This window comes from Amblyraja radiata, chromosome 1 (genome assembly GCF_010909765.2).
Source record: "Amblyraja radiata isolate CabotCenter1 chromosome 1, sAmbRad1.1.pri, whole genome shotgun sequence".
NCBI classification, from domain to species: Eukaryota; Metazoa; Chordata; class Chondrichthyes; order Rajiformes; family Rajidae; genus Amblyraja; species Amblyraja radiata.
In genome coordinates this window covers 64235846-64250494 of record NC_045956.1, presented here as the reverse complement: position 1 = coordinate 64250494, position 14649 = coordinate 64235846, and the positions used below count along the sequence as shown (strand labels likewise).

The 14649-nt window shown below is 40.6% G+C and overlaps 1 protein-coding gene across 2 annotated transcripts in view; it reads right to left on the bottom strand.

Moving 5' to 3' along the window:
- The window catches only part of ugt8 (UDP glycosyltransferase 8), a 71782-nt gene that overhangs the window by 15935 nt on the left and 41198 nt on the right, over nucleotides 1-14649 (bottom strand). For both annotated transcript variants that reach the window (XM_033023451.1, XM_033023445.1), the window contains exons 2-3: nucleotides 11376-12199; nucleotides 1832-1974 (exon numbers count right to left, since the gene is read on the bottom strand). In XM_033023451.1, the coding sequence (XP_032879342.1) occupies nucleotides 1832-1974; nucleotides 11376-12197 (965 nt within the window). In that variant the 5' untranslated portion in view covers nucleotides 12198-12199. The remainder of the gene's footprint in view (nucleotides 1-1831; nucleotides 1975-11375; nucleotides 12200-14649) is intronic.

Sequence of the window (14649 nt, the reverse complement as noted above, 5' to 3'; positions counted from 1 at the left end):
TTACATCGCCAGAGACCCGGGTTCAATCCTGACTAGGGGTGCTGTTTGTATGAGATTGTATGTTCTCCCCGTGACCTGCGCACGTTTTCACCGGGATCTCCGGTTTCCTCCCACACTCCAAAGACGTAATATTTGCAGGTTAATTGGCTTGGTATAATTGTAAATTGCCCTTAATGTGTTTAGGATAGTGTAAGTTGCAGGGATCGCTGGTCTGTGCAGACTCGGTGGGACGAAGGGCCTGTTTCCGCACTGTGTGTTGCAATTTGGAAGTCTAATATGGGCAAGACCTACACAGTGAATGGTAGGGCTCTGAGTAGTGTTGTAGAGCAGAGAGATCTAGGAGTGCAGGTGCATAGTTTCTTGAAGGTGGAGTCGAAGGTAGATAGGGTGGTCAAAAAGGCTTATTGCACATTGGCCTTCATCAGTCAGAGTATTGAGTATAGAAGTTGGGAAGTCAGGTTGCAGTTATACAAGACATTGGTGGGACCGTATTTAGAATATTGTGTTCAGTTCTGGGCACCATGTTATAGGAAAGATGCTGTCAAGCTGGAAAAGGTACAGCGAAGATTTACGAGAACGTTGCCAGGACTCGAGGGTCTGAGCTATTGGGAGGGGTTGAGTAGGGCTGGGACTCTATTCCTTGGAGCACAGGAGGATGAGGGGTGATCTTATACAGGTGTATAAATTCATGAGGGGAATAGATCAGATAGACACACAAAGTCTCTTGCTCGGAAAGGGGAAATCGAGAACCAGAGGACATAGGTTTAAGGCAAAAAGATTTAATAAGAATCTGAGAGGGGCAACCTTTTCCACACAAAGTGCGGTGGATGAATAAAACGAGCTGCCAGAGGAGGTAGTTGAGGCAGGTACTATCGCAACGTTTAAGAAACAATTAGACAGGCACATGGATATGACAAGTTTAGAGGGTTATGTGATAAACGCTGGCAGGTTGGATTGGTGTAGCTTGGACATGTTGGCCGCTGTGGGCAAGTTGGGCCGAAGGGCCTGTTCCCACACTGTATCACTCTAAGACCATGAGAACAAAGCCCAAGTAATGGGCAGTGAAGAAAGCGAATGGTATGTTAGCTTTCATAGCAAAAGGATTTGAGTATAGGAGCAGGGAGGTTCTACTGCAGTTGTACAGGGTCTTGGTGAGACCACACCTGGAGTATTGCGTACAGTTTTGGTCTCCAAATCTGAGGAAGGACATTATTGCCATAGAGGGAGTGCAGAGAAGGTTCACCAGACTGATTCCTGGGATGTCAGGACTGTCTTATGAAGAAAGACTGGATAGACTTGGTTTATACTCTCTAGAATTTAGGAGATTGAGAGTGGATCTTATAGAAACTTACAAAATTCTTAAGAGGTTGGACAGGCTAGATGCAGGAAGATTGCTCCCGATGTTGGGGAAGTCCAGGACAAGGGGTCACAGCTTAAGGATAAGGGGGAAATCCTTTAAAACCGAGATGAGAAGAACTTTTTTCACACAGAGAGTGGTGAATCTCTGGAACTCCCTGCCACAGAGGGTAGTCGAGGCCAGTTCATTGGCTATATTTAAGAGGGAGTTAGATGTGGCCCTTGTGGCTAAGGGGATCAGAGGGTATGGAGAGAAGGCAGGTACGGGATACTGAGTTGGATGATCAGCCATGATCATATTGAATGGCGGTGCAGGCTCGAAGGGCCGAATGGCCTACTCCTGCACCTAATTTCTATGTTTCTATGTAATAAACCAATTCTGTTGAGCTATTTTTTGTTTCTTCTGACACCACTCTATCCCAATCCATATACCCAAAGATCGCCCCGCCCATCCAATTCCCACTTTATCTCATACCTCCAGATCACTTTCTGAGGGAGTCTCGACAAAGCTCCTGCCAATGTATGTGCAACTTCATCCGACAAATATTTCACACCGGCTCCAAACGATACGAGGACAAAGCCTTCTTCTTTAGCACCATCTGCCCAGTTCATGAAGTCCTAATTCATGTTAAAAAAAAACGAGTACAAATTAAATCCTTATTTCACTGGAGAACATCTTATAATAAAGAAAATGTCAGGCCATTTATACTTATCAAATGTCATCTCTGCCTTCTGTTAAGATCAGCAATGTTCTGAGGCCAGCACGTCTGATGAAGCCAAGTACAGATAAAACCTCATTACCCAATTTGAGAGAGAAAAGGGCAAATACGATTGGCAATCCACATTTAGCCCAGATGAAAGCAGCAACTCCAGCATGGTTCAGCCCATGACAGAAACTACAACGTTTAATAGACATTTGAACAGGCACTTGGAAAGGATTGTGGGATTTGGTTTGAACATGGGAAAGTGAGATTAGCATGGATAGACGTCATCACCAGTCAGCATTCAGAAGGAGGGCCAAAAGGGCCGTTTCAGTTGTGTGCGATTCTATGAGGATAGTACCTAGGAGTGATTTAGGAAAAGTGTATGCCACTTTATTGAAGTACCAGTTCAGCCCAATTATGTTGGAAAACAACATTGGCTGAAGCCACTCTTCGTGAGCAGAGAATGGGGCAAATTAAAGAAAATTGTTTAATGTTAGAAAGAACTTTGATAAATTAGAATGTTTCTAGTGGCAAAGGTGTTAGTAACTAAAGACGACACAGATATGCTGCAAAAGACCCTTCGGTGGCATAAGGAAAAATAAAATGCAGAGTTGGATGGAAACTTGGGGAGTGGTCTAGGTGAGATTGATAAGGCATTACTTCCAAAAAGCTTGCAATTGCAATATGCTCAATTAGTTTCTTCTGCATCCTATACTTCTCCAATTTAACAATTCCTGTGGAAATGTATAACCAGAATCCAAAGTAAACATTTAAAATTATATTATTACTGTGCATTATTGAATTATAAGACACTTCTTCCACAGTGGCAAGTACAATACAAGATGATGCTTATTTTTATTGCGTGCCATTTGATATTAATCGCATACTGTGTACATTCACTATAATCTAAATATTTTGCAAGTGCAGAGAACAGAAACTAGATGAGGACCTGCAAACTAAAAAAAGTAATTAAAAATGGATTGTATAAATGAATTAATTATTCATCTTCAAAAAATTCAAATCTCGAAACCTGAAGGCAAAGTGTATTTGCTCACAAAAATCAATACCCCTGCATAATAAGACTGAAACTTTGTACAACTTCAGTGCCATGAACATCTCGGAACATGAGCGGGTCATTCAGCATAAGAGAGTTTGCTCTGCAACGCAAGATCATGGCTGCCCTATATTCCCATCTACCTACAATAACCTTCCATCTCCTTCCATACAAAGAATTTATCTACCTCTGCCTTGAAAATATTCAAAGCCATTGTTTCCATCACCTCTTGAAAACAGTTCCAAAGACAATGAACTCTCACATGACCAAAGTGCATTTTGCATGTGTCATATACGACAGCCATTTGTGATGGCAATGGTGGAGGGAATTACTATTCATCATGTGTGGCTGACCTAGTTTGGCCCTTGACGATTCACCAGGATAACAAAGGACTTGGTAACGGTAAATGTAATGATACGGGAAGGTAAGTACACTCTTTCCCTTTTGGAGAAAGCCTTTGGATGGTACTTTTGCATCATGTAGTTACTTATTGTAGAACATAAAACATTACAGCACAGAAACAAGGCCTTCAGTCCACAATGTTTATGCCGAACATGATGTCAAAATAAACTAATCTCAACAGCCTGCACATCGTCCATACCCATTCCCTGCATATCCATGTACCTATTGAAATCCCTCTGAAATGTCACTAACAAATCCGCCTCCATCGTCACCGCTCAGATCCTGTTCCACGCACTTATCAACCTGTGTAAAAATCATGCCCTGCACATCTCCTTTAAACTGTGCCCATTTCACCTTAAAGGTATCCCCTCTTGTGTTTGATATTCTCATCCTGGGAAAAGGGTCCTGACTGTCTACCCTATTGATGCGCCTCATAACTGCATATACTTTTATCTGGTCTCCCCTCAACCTCCTGCATTCCAGTGAGGTCCCAAGTTTGTCCAATCTCTACTAATAGCTAATACCCTCTAATCCAGGTTGGCCACCATCAACCCCAGGTCTGTACAAATTTCAATCCCTGCTATTATAGTTGGATAGGAACTAAAAGGCCACTCTATCACACATCAACCATGCCTGAATGTCATCATTATCTTGTTGCATGTATCTAGTAACTAAAGTGTTTAATATTCAGCAACATCAGTTTGTAAGTTCGCAACATTTGTTTAAGGAAATAGATGTTTGAAGAAGAATATTAATTAAATAGTGGTAAATGAGGAGGCTTTGGGCAAAGACACTGAATACAAACAATACAATACTGACTTCTTAATAATTCAATACATCAACATTGGTACTTTCTGATAAAATATACTACAATATAACCAACTTTAAAAACAAGACAATTCTCGTTCATTCTTGCCCAAGAATTTGTATAGCATAATTTGATTCAATGAGAATCAATTAAAAGCAGAACAAAAGATAACAAAACTTATCGCATTTATATGATTTCACTGTTGCAGGGTTTCATGGGTATTGATTTCCAGAGAAGAAAAACGTATAAAGGATTAAAAAAGTTAATTAGTTACAAATTGGACATTAACTTTAATAAGTCAACCTTTGGTACCATTTATCTTATTTTACATAAAATGCCTCCTTCAATTCATTGTTCTCATATTCTACTTTGTCCTTTGGATTCTCAGATTTATCTTATTTGTAAGATTCACTGAAAGGCAAGTTCCAGTTGGTGACTATATATAACAGCTTTTACCTTATTATATCCTATTCATCGACTACAGCTCTGCCTTTAATACCATTATACCATGCAAGCTTTCAAGTACTTGGGCTGCTTGATATCTTCTGATGACTCACTGGACTTGGAATATCGACCAGAATCAGCAAGGCCAGTCAAGCACTTAGTCGACTCCGAGCATGTGTTAAACCACTACAATATCAAGCTGCCAACTAGGCTGAAAGTCTACAAAGCTGTAGTACTCTTCAGCTTGCTGTATGGATGTGTAACATAGACCTTGTACAGGAAACACATCCGGCAGCTTGAGAAATTCCACATGCGCTCTCTACGGTCTATCATGGGCATTCGCTCGCAAGGCAGGATGCCCCAAAGTGGGAGTGCTGTACCGGTCTGGCTTCACGAGCATCGACGCAACATTCACAAGGCCCAGCGTTGATCGACCGGATTGATGAATCCCTCATGCTTCGTCAACTCCTGTACGGAGTTCTGTCACACGGTCAAAGGAACCCAGGGCGCCTAAAGAAACGGTTCAAAGACTGCATCAAGGACCACTTCCAGCATGCAGGCCTAGGCTCAAAACAACTGGACACCCATGCCAGTGACAGGACTGGTTGGCTTACAACCACTAGGAAGGCTGTCATCAGTTTCGAAGACAATCGCCGGAGCAGACTAGTTAGTGTCAGAGACAGGAGGAAGGCTGCAGCCCTAAATATCCCGACAGTGACCTTCATGTGTGCCTCCCCCCCCCCCTCACCACCCGCTCCCACGTGTGCGGCCTGTGCATCGGACCCGTGAGCAACACTTGATCCCACAAGACATGAGACGGCACATCCATGCTATCGTCGTCTATGAAGAGCCACCACCAAACCTTTTGCCTGATGGGAGAGGGGAGACGAAGGAGTGTACAGGGTGAGACTCATCCTTGATTATGCTGAATCTGGAGGTGACCCCAATCATTTGAACTTCACGGTAATATGTTACATCTGGAAACTCCTTTGGCTGCTGTGGATGACCATGTCTTCTTTCGTGCTTTGACATGCCCTTTGCACTCCACAGTGCGCTGCTGGCCGTTGAACCCTTCAAAGGATTTCTTCCGCCCAATCTGCAGGAACAGACTTCGCATGCTGGGCTGAGCAAGTCCCTCAACTCACCAAGGGTTTGAGACCAGTCGGCCACCCACACCTGGTATAGCTATCCCAACAGTTGAAGTGGTTTTCCAGGGTGTGGCTGCCGTCGCATGCTAACAGCTTCTTGGAGCCACAGGTGGGAGCTGGGTGCCAGGTGGGGACCAAAGGTGGACAAACTACCCTCAGAGGAGCACGGCATAGCCCCCATCAGAGGTGCTACCCCTCGGTGAGCACTCCCATGCACATCAGGCAAAAGGTACAGAAATGTGAAAATACACACCTCCAGATTCAGGGACAGTTTCTTCCCAGCTATCATCAGGCAACTGATTCATCCTACCACAACCAGAGAGCAGTGCTGAACAACTACCTACCTCATTGGTGACCCTCAGACTATCCATGATCAGACGATGCTGGCTTTACCTTGCATTATTCCCTCATCATGCATCTATGGACTGTAATGGCTTGATTGTAATCATGTACTGTATTTCTGCTGACTGGGTAGCGCGCAACAAAGGTTTTTCACCATACCTCGGTACAGGTGACAATAAACTAGACTGAAACTAAAACTGAACCCCCAACTCCAGATTCAGGTATGTGTAGGAAGAAACTGCAGATGCTGGTTTATACTGATATGTCAGTCAATGATGCCGGCAGTCGCCGAAAAAAATCGGCAAGTGGGACAGGCCCTTTAGACTTTAGAGATACAGAACGGAAACAGGCCCTTCGGTCCACTGGGTCCCCGCCAACCAGTGTTCAACGTACACTAGCACTATCCTACATGCTAGGGACAATTTTTACAATTTTAACCAAAGTCAATTAACCCATAAACCTGTGTATTGTGGGAGGAAACCAGAGCACCTGGGGAAAACCCACTATCACAGGGAGAATGAAGAAACTGTACAGACAGCACCCATGGTCAGGATCAACCACGGGTATCTGGTGCTACAAGGCAGCAACTATACCACAGTTTCACTGTGCAGTCCTGGTTCAACCACATCAATAATACAGCCTAGAAAGCACACCAATGCTTTTAGTCCCTCAGAAACTGTGCACTTCCAATTACTCTTGCCAATTTCTAATTATGTGCCATAGAAAGCATCCTATCTGGATACATCACAGCTTGATATGGCAATTGTTGAAGACTGTTGGAAACCATTAATCTACCACACAAACATCAATTATTTTTTCCCCCTCTTACTTATTGGTTCATTGGCAAAAACGTGCTGACTTTCTTAACATGCATCTAATTTAATTTGTGGTAAACAGCTCAAATGAAGCTGCACTTGGCACAAGGATGGCCAATTAATTTTGTTGGAAAGAAAGTGTACTGATCAGTAGTTTCAAGTATGTCAATAACTAAAATGGCTGGTAATTCAGAACAAAAGTCCTGGATCTCAGTAATAAATGCTGATCAATGTTAATAAACTTTTTTTTTTAAACTAGGCCTTCGAAAACCATTTGCACAAATGCAAAGAACTTTAAACAAAATCAGAAAGCGAAATTTGGGCTTGGGAATAAAAACATCACAATACAAAATAAATTACCAAGCTGCACAGCAGTTATTCAACTCCAACTATAGGATCAGTGTTACTACAACAGCAAACTATTAATGAATGCACAGCTGTAACTACAGAGCTAGTCACAGGGTGACACTAACTGGCAGCACCACACTGGCTGTATCTATATTACACAATGCAAACAACTGAAACAAAAACCTTTTCTACATTCCAACTGAGAGTTCCTTGACCCTGTTCTTTTGGGAAAAGCCACAAGACTAAAGAATGCTTCTCCACTCCCACCATGCACAGATAAGAATACTATTTCCTTCATAAATCAATGAATACAAATGTCACGTCTAATAATGATGAGCCACTTTTAGGAGTCACTGTTACTTCAAGAATATTATCAGTATAGATACAGTGAGTGAATGGTAAAGTATAAAATAGCAACAATGGGTCGGATTTTGCATCAGAATTATTCACTTGGCAATCACAATTGTTCACAATCATTATTTTTTTTAATTGCCTACAAGATGGAGTAACGGTAGATTTTCAGTTAAATGTGGAAATATTACGTTGCTATCAGAAGTACTATTCCTCCAATTTTAATAGCATTTTGATAGTTAACATCACCCAAATACACAAAGAGAGTCATCATGAATCCATTTTTATCACAGATTTCAGTAATCTTTCTTTCACAATTTGTTCCCTTTTTCAGATTTGTCCTAGATTGTCACATTCCACGGAAGCTGCCCTAATTAAGGAGTTGGAGACACAAGGAAATGCAGTGCTGATTACAAAAAAAGACAGGTGGTCAGGCAGCATCACCGGAGAACATAAATAAGTAATGTTTTGGGTCAGGACTCTTTTTCAGACTGATCTGATGAAGGGTCTCTACCCTATTCATGTTCTCCAGAGAAGCTGCCTGATCTGCTGAGTTACTCCAGCAACGTCTTTCTTCTAAATTAAGATTTTGGACTGGTTATTGACTAGCCATCAACATGATTAAAAAACCCAGAAGTTGCCAAATTTGTCACTGCAACAGAAATGAAGTATATTATTTTTTTAAGTAATCCAATATCTCCATAGATGCTGCCTCACCCGCTGAGTTTCTCCAGCATTTATTGTCTACCTCCCAATTTAGAAAGTGTTTTAAGATACATTCTCTTAGGTAGACATGCTACCTCACATTGCCAGAGACCCAGACTTGTTCCTGACCTTGGGGATACAGCATGGAAATGGGCCCTTCGACCCACCCAGTCCACGACAAACATCGATCACCCGTTCACACAAATTCTACATTATCACACTTTCTCATCCATTCCCCACATACCAGGAGTAATTTACAGAAGCCAATTCACTTACAAACCCACATGTATTTGGGATGTGAGAGGGAACCGAAGCACCTGGAGTAGGTATGTTGCAAAGCCTACCTGAAGCGTCTTTGAAAATCTGCCGGTGCGGGTGTGCGCGATTTTGGCGCCGTTTAGAGGGGGCGGGTTTAAAACGCGATTTTCTCTAGGCTGTTCAAATCGAAGATGTTCAGCCTAGTTAATTATTAACGAAAAATCGCTGGAAGACCCCGTCGCAAAAGCTATTATTAGTTTTAAAGGCCTCGTAAAATAGTTATAGTAGTTTAAAAATCAATCTCTAAACCCGTGACCGCCAGCAACCGCAGAGTCTCATAAAGCAAACAGCTGAAGTTAGGCTGTATATATTTACATTAAAAAGGGCTTCTAAAGATCCCTTTATACAAAGTTTAATATTGCGAGTAGCTCAATTTGGCCCCATTATATCGCGCAGTATTTTTCTGGGCATTTGGGGCACAAATCTACTGCAATGTGAACGTTCTAAACCAGCGCGTTCCACAGGGACCCACTAGAAAGCTGATTTAAATGGGCATTTATTTACAGCAATTGAACACTAAATTCCTTCCATTTGGCCTATAAATTAATGTAAATGAGATTTAAAAATCATGTTTTATTGTGAATTATTTGTGAATATTATTTGGACATTTAGGCTATTTAAAAATGTTAATCATTTATTAAGAAATGGATAGATGTTTAGATCTAGTAATTGAAGTCTGAAATTAGCTACAATTAGGTAACTAACTAATTATATGCTTTAATTTCAGGTCATCCAAGTAAGATTATTTTATATTTGTTTCAGAATGCTTCAATCTATGATAACTGAAAATTTCATTCAGTTTTCTTAATTTTTAAGAAAGTTATGGGCTTTTGACTGTTCAAGATCACAGCTTTTTTGTTATGTCCATAGAAAATCAATAGGGAACAAGATGCTCATTTCCGAGTATGAAAATGGCCATAACTTTTTAAATACTTGAGATATGAAAGTGAATTAGGTGTCAAATTAAACTTATTTTTATGCTTTATCTGATGGGATAAATTACAGACTTGATTTTTAAAATCTCAAAATTTTGTAACATTGCTACCTGGAGGAAATCCACACAGTCACACATGGAAAATCCACATAGATAGTACCCGAGGCCAGGATCAACCCCGGGTCTCTGGTGCTGAGGCAGCAGCTCTCTTAACTGTGCCACTACTGGGGTGCTGTCTGTGGGAAATGTGCACATTCTCCCTGTGACCACATGGATGTTCTGGTATCCTCCGATATCCCAAAGTCGTGCAGATTAAAGGTTAAGTTGCCTCAATAAATTGTCCCCAGTGACGGGAGGCAGAGGCAAATGTAGGATAAGATAGAATTGGTGTAAATGGATGATCAATGGCCCACTGAGTGCACACTGATCAAAGGACCCATTTCCATGTTGTATCTTTCAACCAATCAATATCCTTCAGTCAATCAAATGATGCCTTACTAGCACTTTTGTCAAATACAAAACATGAAGTCAGACTGAAGTCTGAAGAAGGACCTCGACCCTAAACGTCACCCATTCCTTCTCTCCAGATATGGTACCTGTCCCGCTGAATTACTCCAGCATTTTGTGTCTCCCTTCGATTTAAGCCAGCATCTGCAGTACTTTCGTACACCTTAAATGCTCGTATTTGAGTACTAGCTGAGAAAAGATCTTTATGAAAGCGATTAGAGGAATCAGTCCTAATGTAATTTTCCATTGTCATTTTGCCTCAACCTTACAAGATGCTGGAGTTGTAGAAACAACTAAAGCCATTCTTTGTTAAGGAATTATAATAAAATAGTGCCAGGTAAAGACTGAAAAATTAGCTTGCAGCCAGCATACAGAAATTTTACATTAATTCGTTTCACTGGCCTGGCAAAAAAAAAAGTGGCCGAGCAAAAAAAAAGGACTTTAATGCAATATCGCTACAAATAGTGCAATTTACAGTATTTTAATGTGCTTGCTTTTTGAGACTAAGAATGCAGTACAGGGCAAGTTTCTATATTTATTTAAAAAACATAGGATCCTGTTTTTATATTTCCCTTCAATATTTCAATGCTAGGTTGAGGAAGTGGGGCAACACGATGGATGAGATTTAAAATAGATTAAAATGGGGATACAACCATGAATCAAATCAGGCATGTTAATGTATCCATTTTCTGCAAGCAATAATGATCTGTAAAAGGAATAACACGAAAGCCGCAGAATTGTAAATGGCATGTGGTTTCACCATAACCGACTGCTCTTTCAATACATGGATGGCAAGTTGCACAGAAAAAAGGTAAACCAATTATTTCCACATATTCATTAAATGACAATAGAATTTTTAGATTTCAATTAACAATTCACTAAAAGCATACTTGAAATGTGTTAAACATATTTTAAACCTTGTGTCATACTGCCACACTGTGCATTTCAGATACTCCAACCATGAGATACAAATAAAGAGGGGCCTATATCCTATATCTGTCAGAAACCTCAATATGCATCAGTGTGGCAGTTTATAACATATTACTACTTTTGAGCCTTTAAGAACCACATTCTTATTCGACGACATGCTGGTTTAAACAACAGAACTTTCAAGTTGTGAAAGAATGAACAAATCTTACTTCAGGTAGGAGGCTTGAAGGTTTGGTCAAAATCCCTCCCACATACACCACATTTGGTAATGTAGGCCGAGGGAACTCCAGTGCCACATCTGTACACAGCATCCATAAGCTGGAACCCTGAATTAAATCATACATGGAGCATTCAGGCTCAATTTTGTATTTCAGCATTATTCGCTCGTATTTTGGCAAGAACAGAAAATTCACACCAAAGCGCGATACCAAGTACACTGCAATATTTGCAATTCGTTGAATCAAATTCATGTTGTCTGTAAGGAGGGAGTTGAATTCTGGTACATAGGCGAGTGGTGTTGGAGCACCGACTTCTGTTGGATACCAAAGGCCAGTGGAAAAGACAGCATACTTCACTCCCAGAAGGTGCGCTATCACAAAGCCACACATTTCATTTGGGTCCACCAAAAGCAAGTCAAACTTTTCTTCTTTCAGCTGAGCAATGAAACTCTGGCTGCCAACCATGATATCACAGTTCTTTGAGTAATGCTCCAGAATATCAAAGAGTTCCAGAGCCGTTAGCCTTCCAGAGAAAATATTCCTCATCTTGGACTGCAAGAAATCATCTGCTGTTGTGCTGTTGAAGAAACCTGGATACCGCAGCAATCTAAAGTAATCCGATGAAGGGATCTCTCTACCTTCTGATACTGCAAACACCATCTCATGTCCATCCTCGTGTAACGCTTTCGCGAGGGTCTTAAAAATGTAGAGATGGCTTTCGAACATAATCGGCGGCACGACCACAATTTTGGCAGCCATTGATATTTTCACAAAGCAGCAAAGTAGAGTCAGGATTTGGAAGTACAACTTCATGGCTGAAAATACAACAATAGCAAAGTTAGTACAAACATGATTTGCTCACATATTTAATAATTATATAATCAAAGGTTTCAAAGGTTTTTTTTATTGTCACATGCACCAATTAAGGTACAGTGATATGCGAATTACCATACAGACATACTAAAATAAAGCAACAAGACACATAACTACATAATGGTTAATATGAACATGCACCACAATGGATTCCTCACTGTGATGGAAAGCAATAAAGTCCAATCTAATGCTGTAAAAGACAGGAATAAAGATGAAAGTCTGTATTGTGCATATACACAACACACATATATTTTTTATATATATTCTCCCCACAAGTTAATATAAGATTAACTCAATTTTTTTTTAATTTGGTGCAGATATGGTTAAATATTCCATCCAAACTATCATCAGACATCTCAACAATTTAGATTGTTGAGTTGCCTGAACAATCTAAAATGCTGGAGTAACTCAGCGGGACAGGCATCATCTCTGGAGAGAAGGAATCGGTGATGTTTTAAGTCAAGACACTTCTTCAGAACTACAATTTATACAGCGATATCCAAAAAAGAGTGAATCAATTAAAATGTTTACGTGATTGAGTTGAGCGCGGACAAAGACATGCAGGTTTGTACGTTAATTGGCCTTTAAGTTGCCCCTAATGTGTAAGGAATGGATGAGAAAGTGGAATAACATGGAATGGAGTGTGAATGGGTGATCTATATTTGGCATGGACTTGGTGGGCCTATGGGTCTGTTTCCATGCTATATCAGTAGAAAAAAAGTAGAATGATTAGAATACCAAAATCCTTCAATATGCTGGTGTTTGAAAGCTCACCTACAAGGGCTGAAAGGACAGATGCTACTGAAAAAATACCTCAACACAGAAGGTTTGTTTACATTCTCCAATAAAGCTCAAGCCCACAAAGGCAAGAGTTCTTCCAACTAAATGTATTTTGTGTTTATGGCATACTTCAGCAATATTCTTCATGAAGAGTATTACTCAATTTTATTTTAGTGACACAATCAATAAAATTAATTAAAAACTTCTAGAACTATACTTCCATGTTTCAAACTATAATTGTTTTAATGTAAAGAACCTTCAGCTATCACCCTCCTTGGAGCCTTAAGGCTATAAGGTCATAAGTGACAGGAGCAGAATTAGGCCATTCGGCCCATCGAGTCTACTCCGCCATTCAATCATGGCTGATCTATCTCTCTCTCCTAACCCCATTCTCCTGCCTTCTCCTCATAACCATGGACACCCGTACTATTCATTCTAACCTGAGAGACACCGACATCAACTCATATGATAACAATCAAACAATGCAAAAATCAGATATTGACTGGAAATCATTCCTAGAAACTTAGTTTGAGGTCACCATATCAGTTTGAGGACTGCTATGGCAGTGATGACTTCAAAATGACTGGATAAACAGCCACATAAAATTTAAGCCAAACATACTTTAATAAAATAACAACCATAGCATATTATTTTGCAGAGCCACTGGGGCTGCAAAAGTACGACAGGGCCAACATTCACTTTAGCACCAACTGAGATGATCAAGTCAAATAATGCAAAATGAATGAAAACCTGAGGCAGCTTTTAAAGACAGAATTTAATTTCAGCAAATCAATAGTCCAATGACTATTTAGCTGGCAATTTTAGCACATGCACTAACAGCAGAATTATGTGTCGATTTGGAAGAGAATGGACTAATTTTGATAGAGAATGAGATAATTGGGGATAACCAGCACAGCTTTACTCGCAACAGGTCATATATTACTATATTGATTGAGTTTATTTTGAGGTGGTGACAAAGGAGATTGAAGAAGGTAGGGCGGTAGAAATTGTATATATGGATTTTGATAAAGTTCCTCATGGTAAGCCAATCCAGAAGATTAAACACACAGGATTCTGTGACTTGGTTACATGGATTCAGAACTGGTTTATTCTGCATTAGACAAGAGAGTTGTGCTGGAAGGGAGATATTCTGGCTGGAATTCTGTGACCAGTGGCATTCCACAGGGATCTGTGCTGGGACCTCTGCCTAAATGGAGGTGGGTTGTTGAGCAAGGTTGCTGGCAACACCAAAATTGGAGGAGTTGCAGACAGTGAGGAAGGCCGTCAGAAAATACAGTGGAATATAAATCAGCTGCAGAAATGGGCAGGATAATGGCAGATGGAGTTTAACATGAGCAAATATCAGGTGCTGTATTTTGGGAAGTTGAATGCAAGGGAAGAATATAAAGTAAATAACAAGACCCTTAACAGTATTGATATGCAGATGGACCTTGGAGACTAAGTTCATAGCTCCTAAAGGTGGCAGCACAAGAAGATAGGATGGTAAAAAAAGGTGCATGTATTGCTTGCCTTCATTGCTAGGGGCCTTGAGTATAAGAGTCAGGAAGTACCATTACAATTGTTGCCCCATTACAGGAGAGATGTGGAGTCC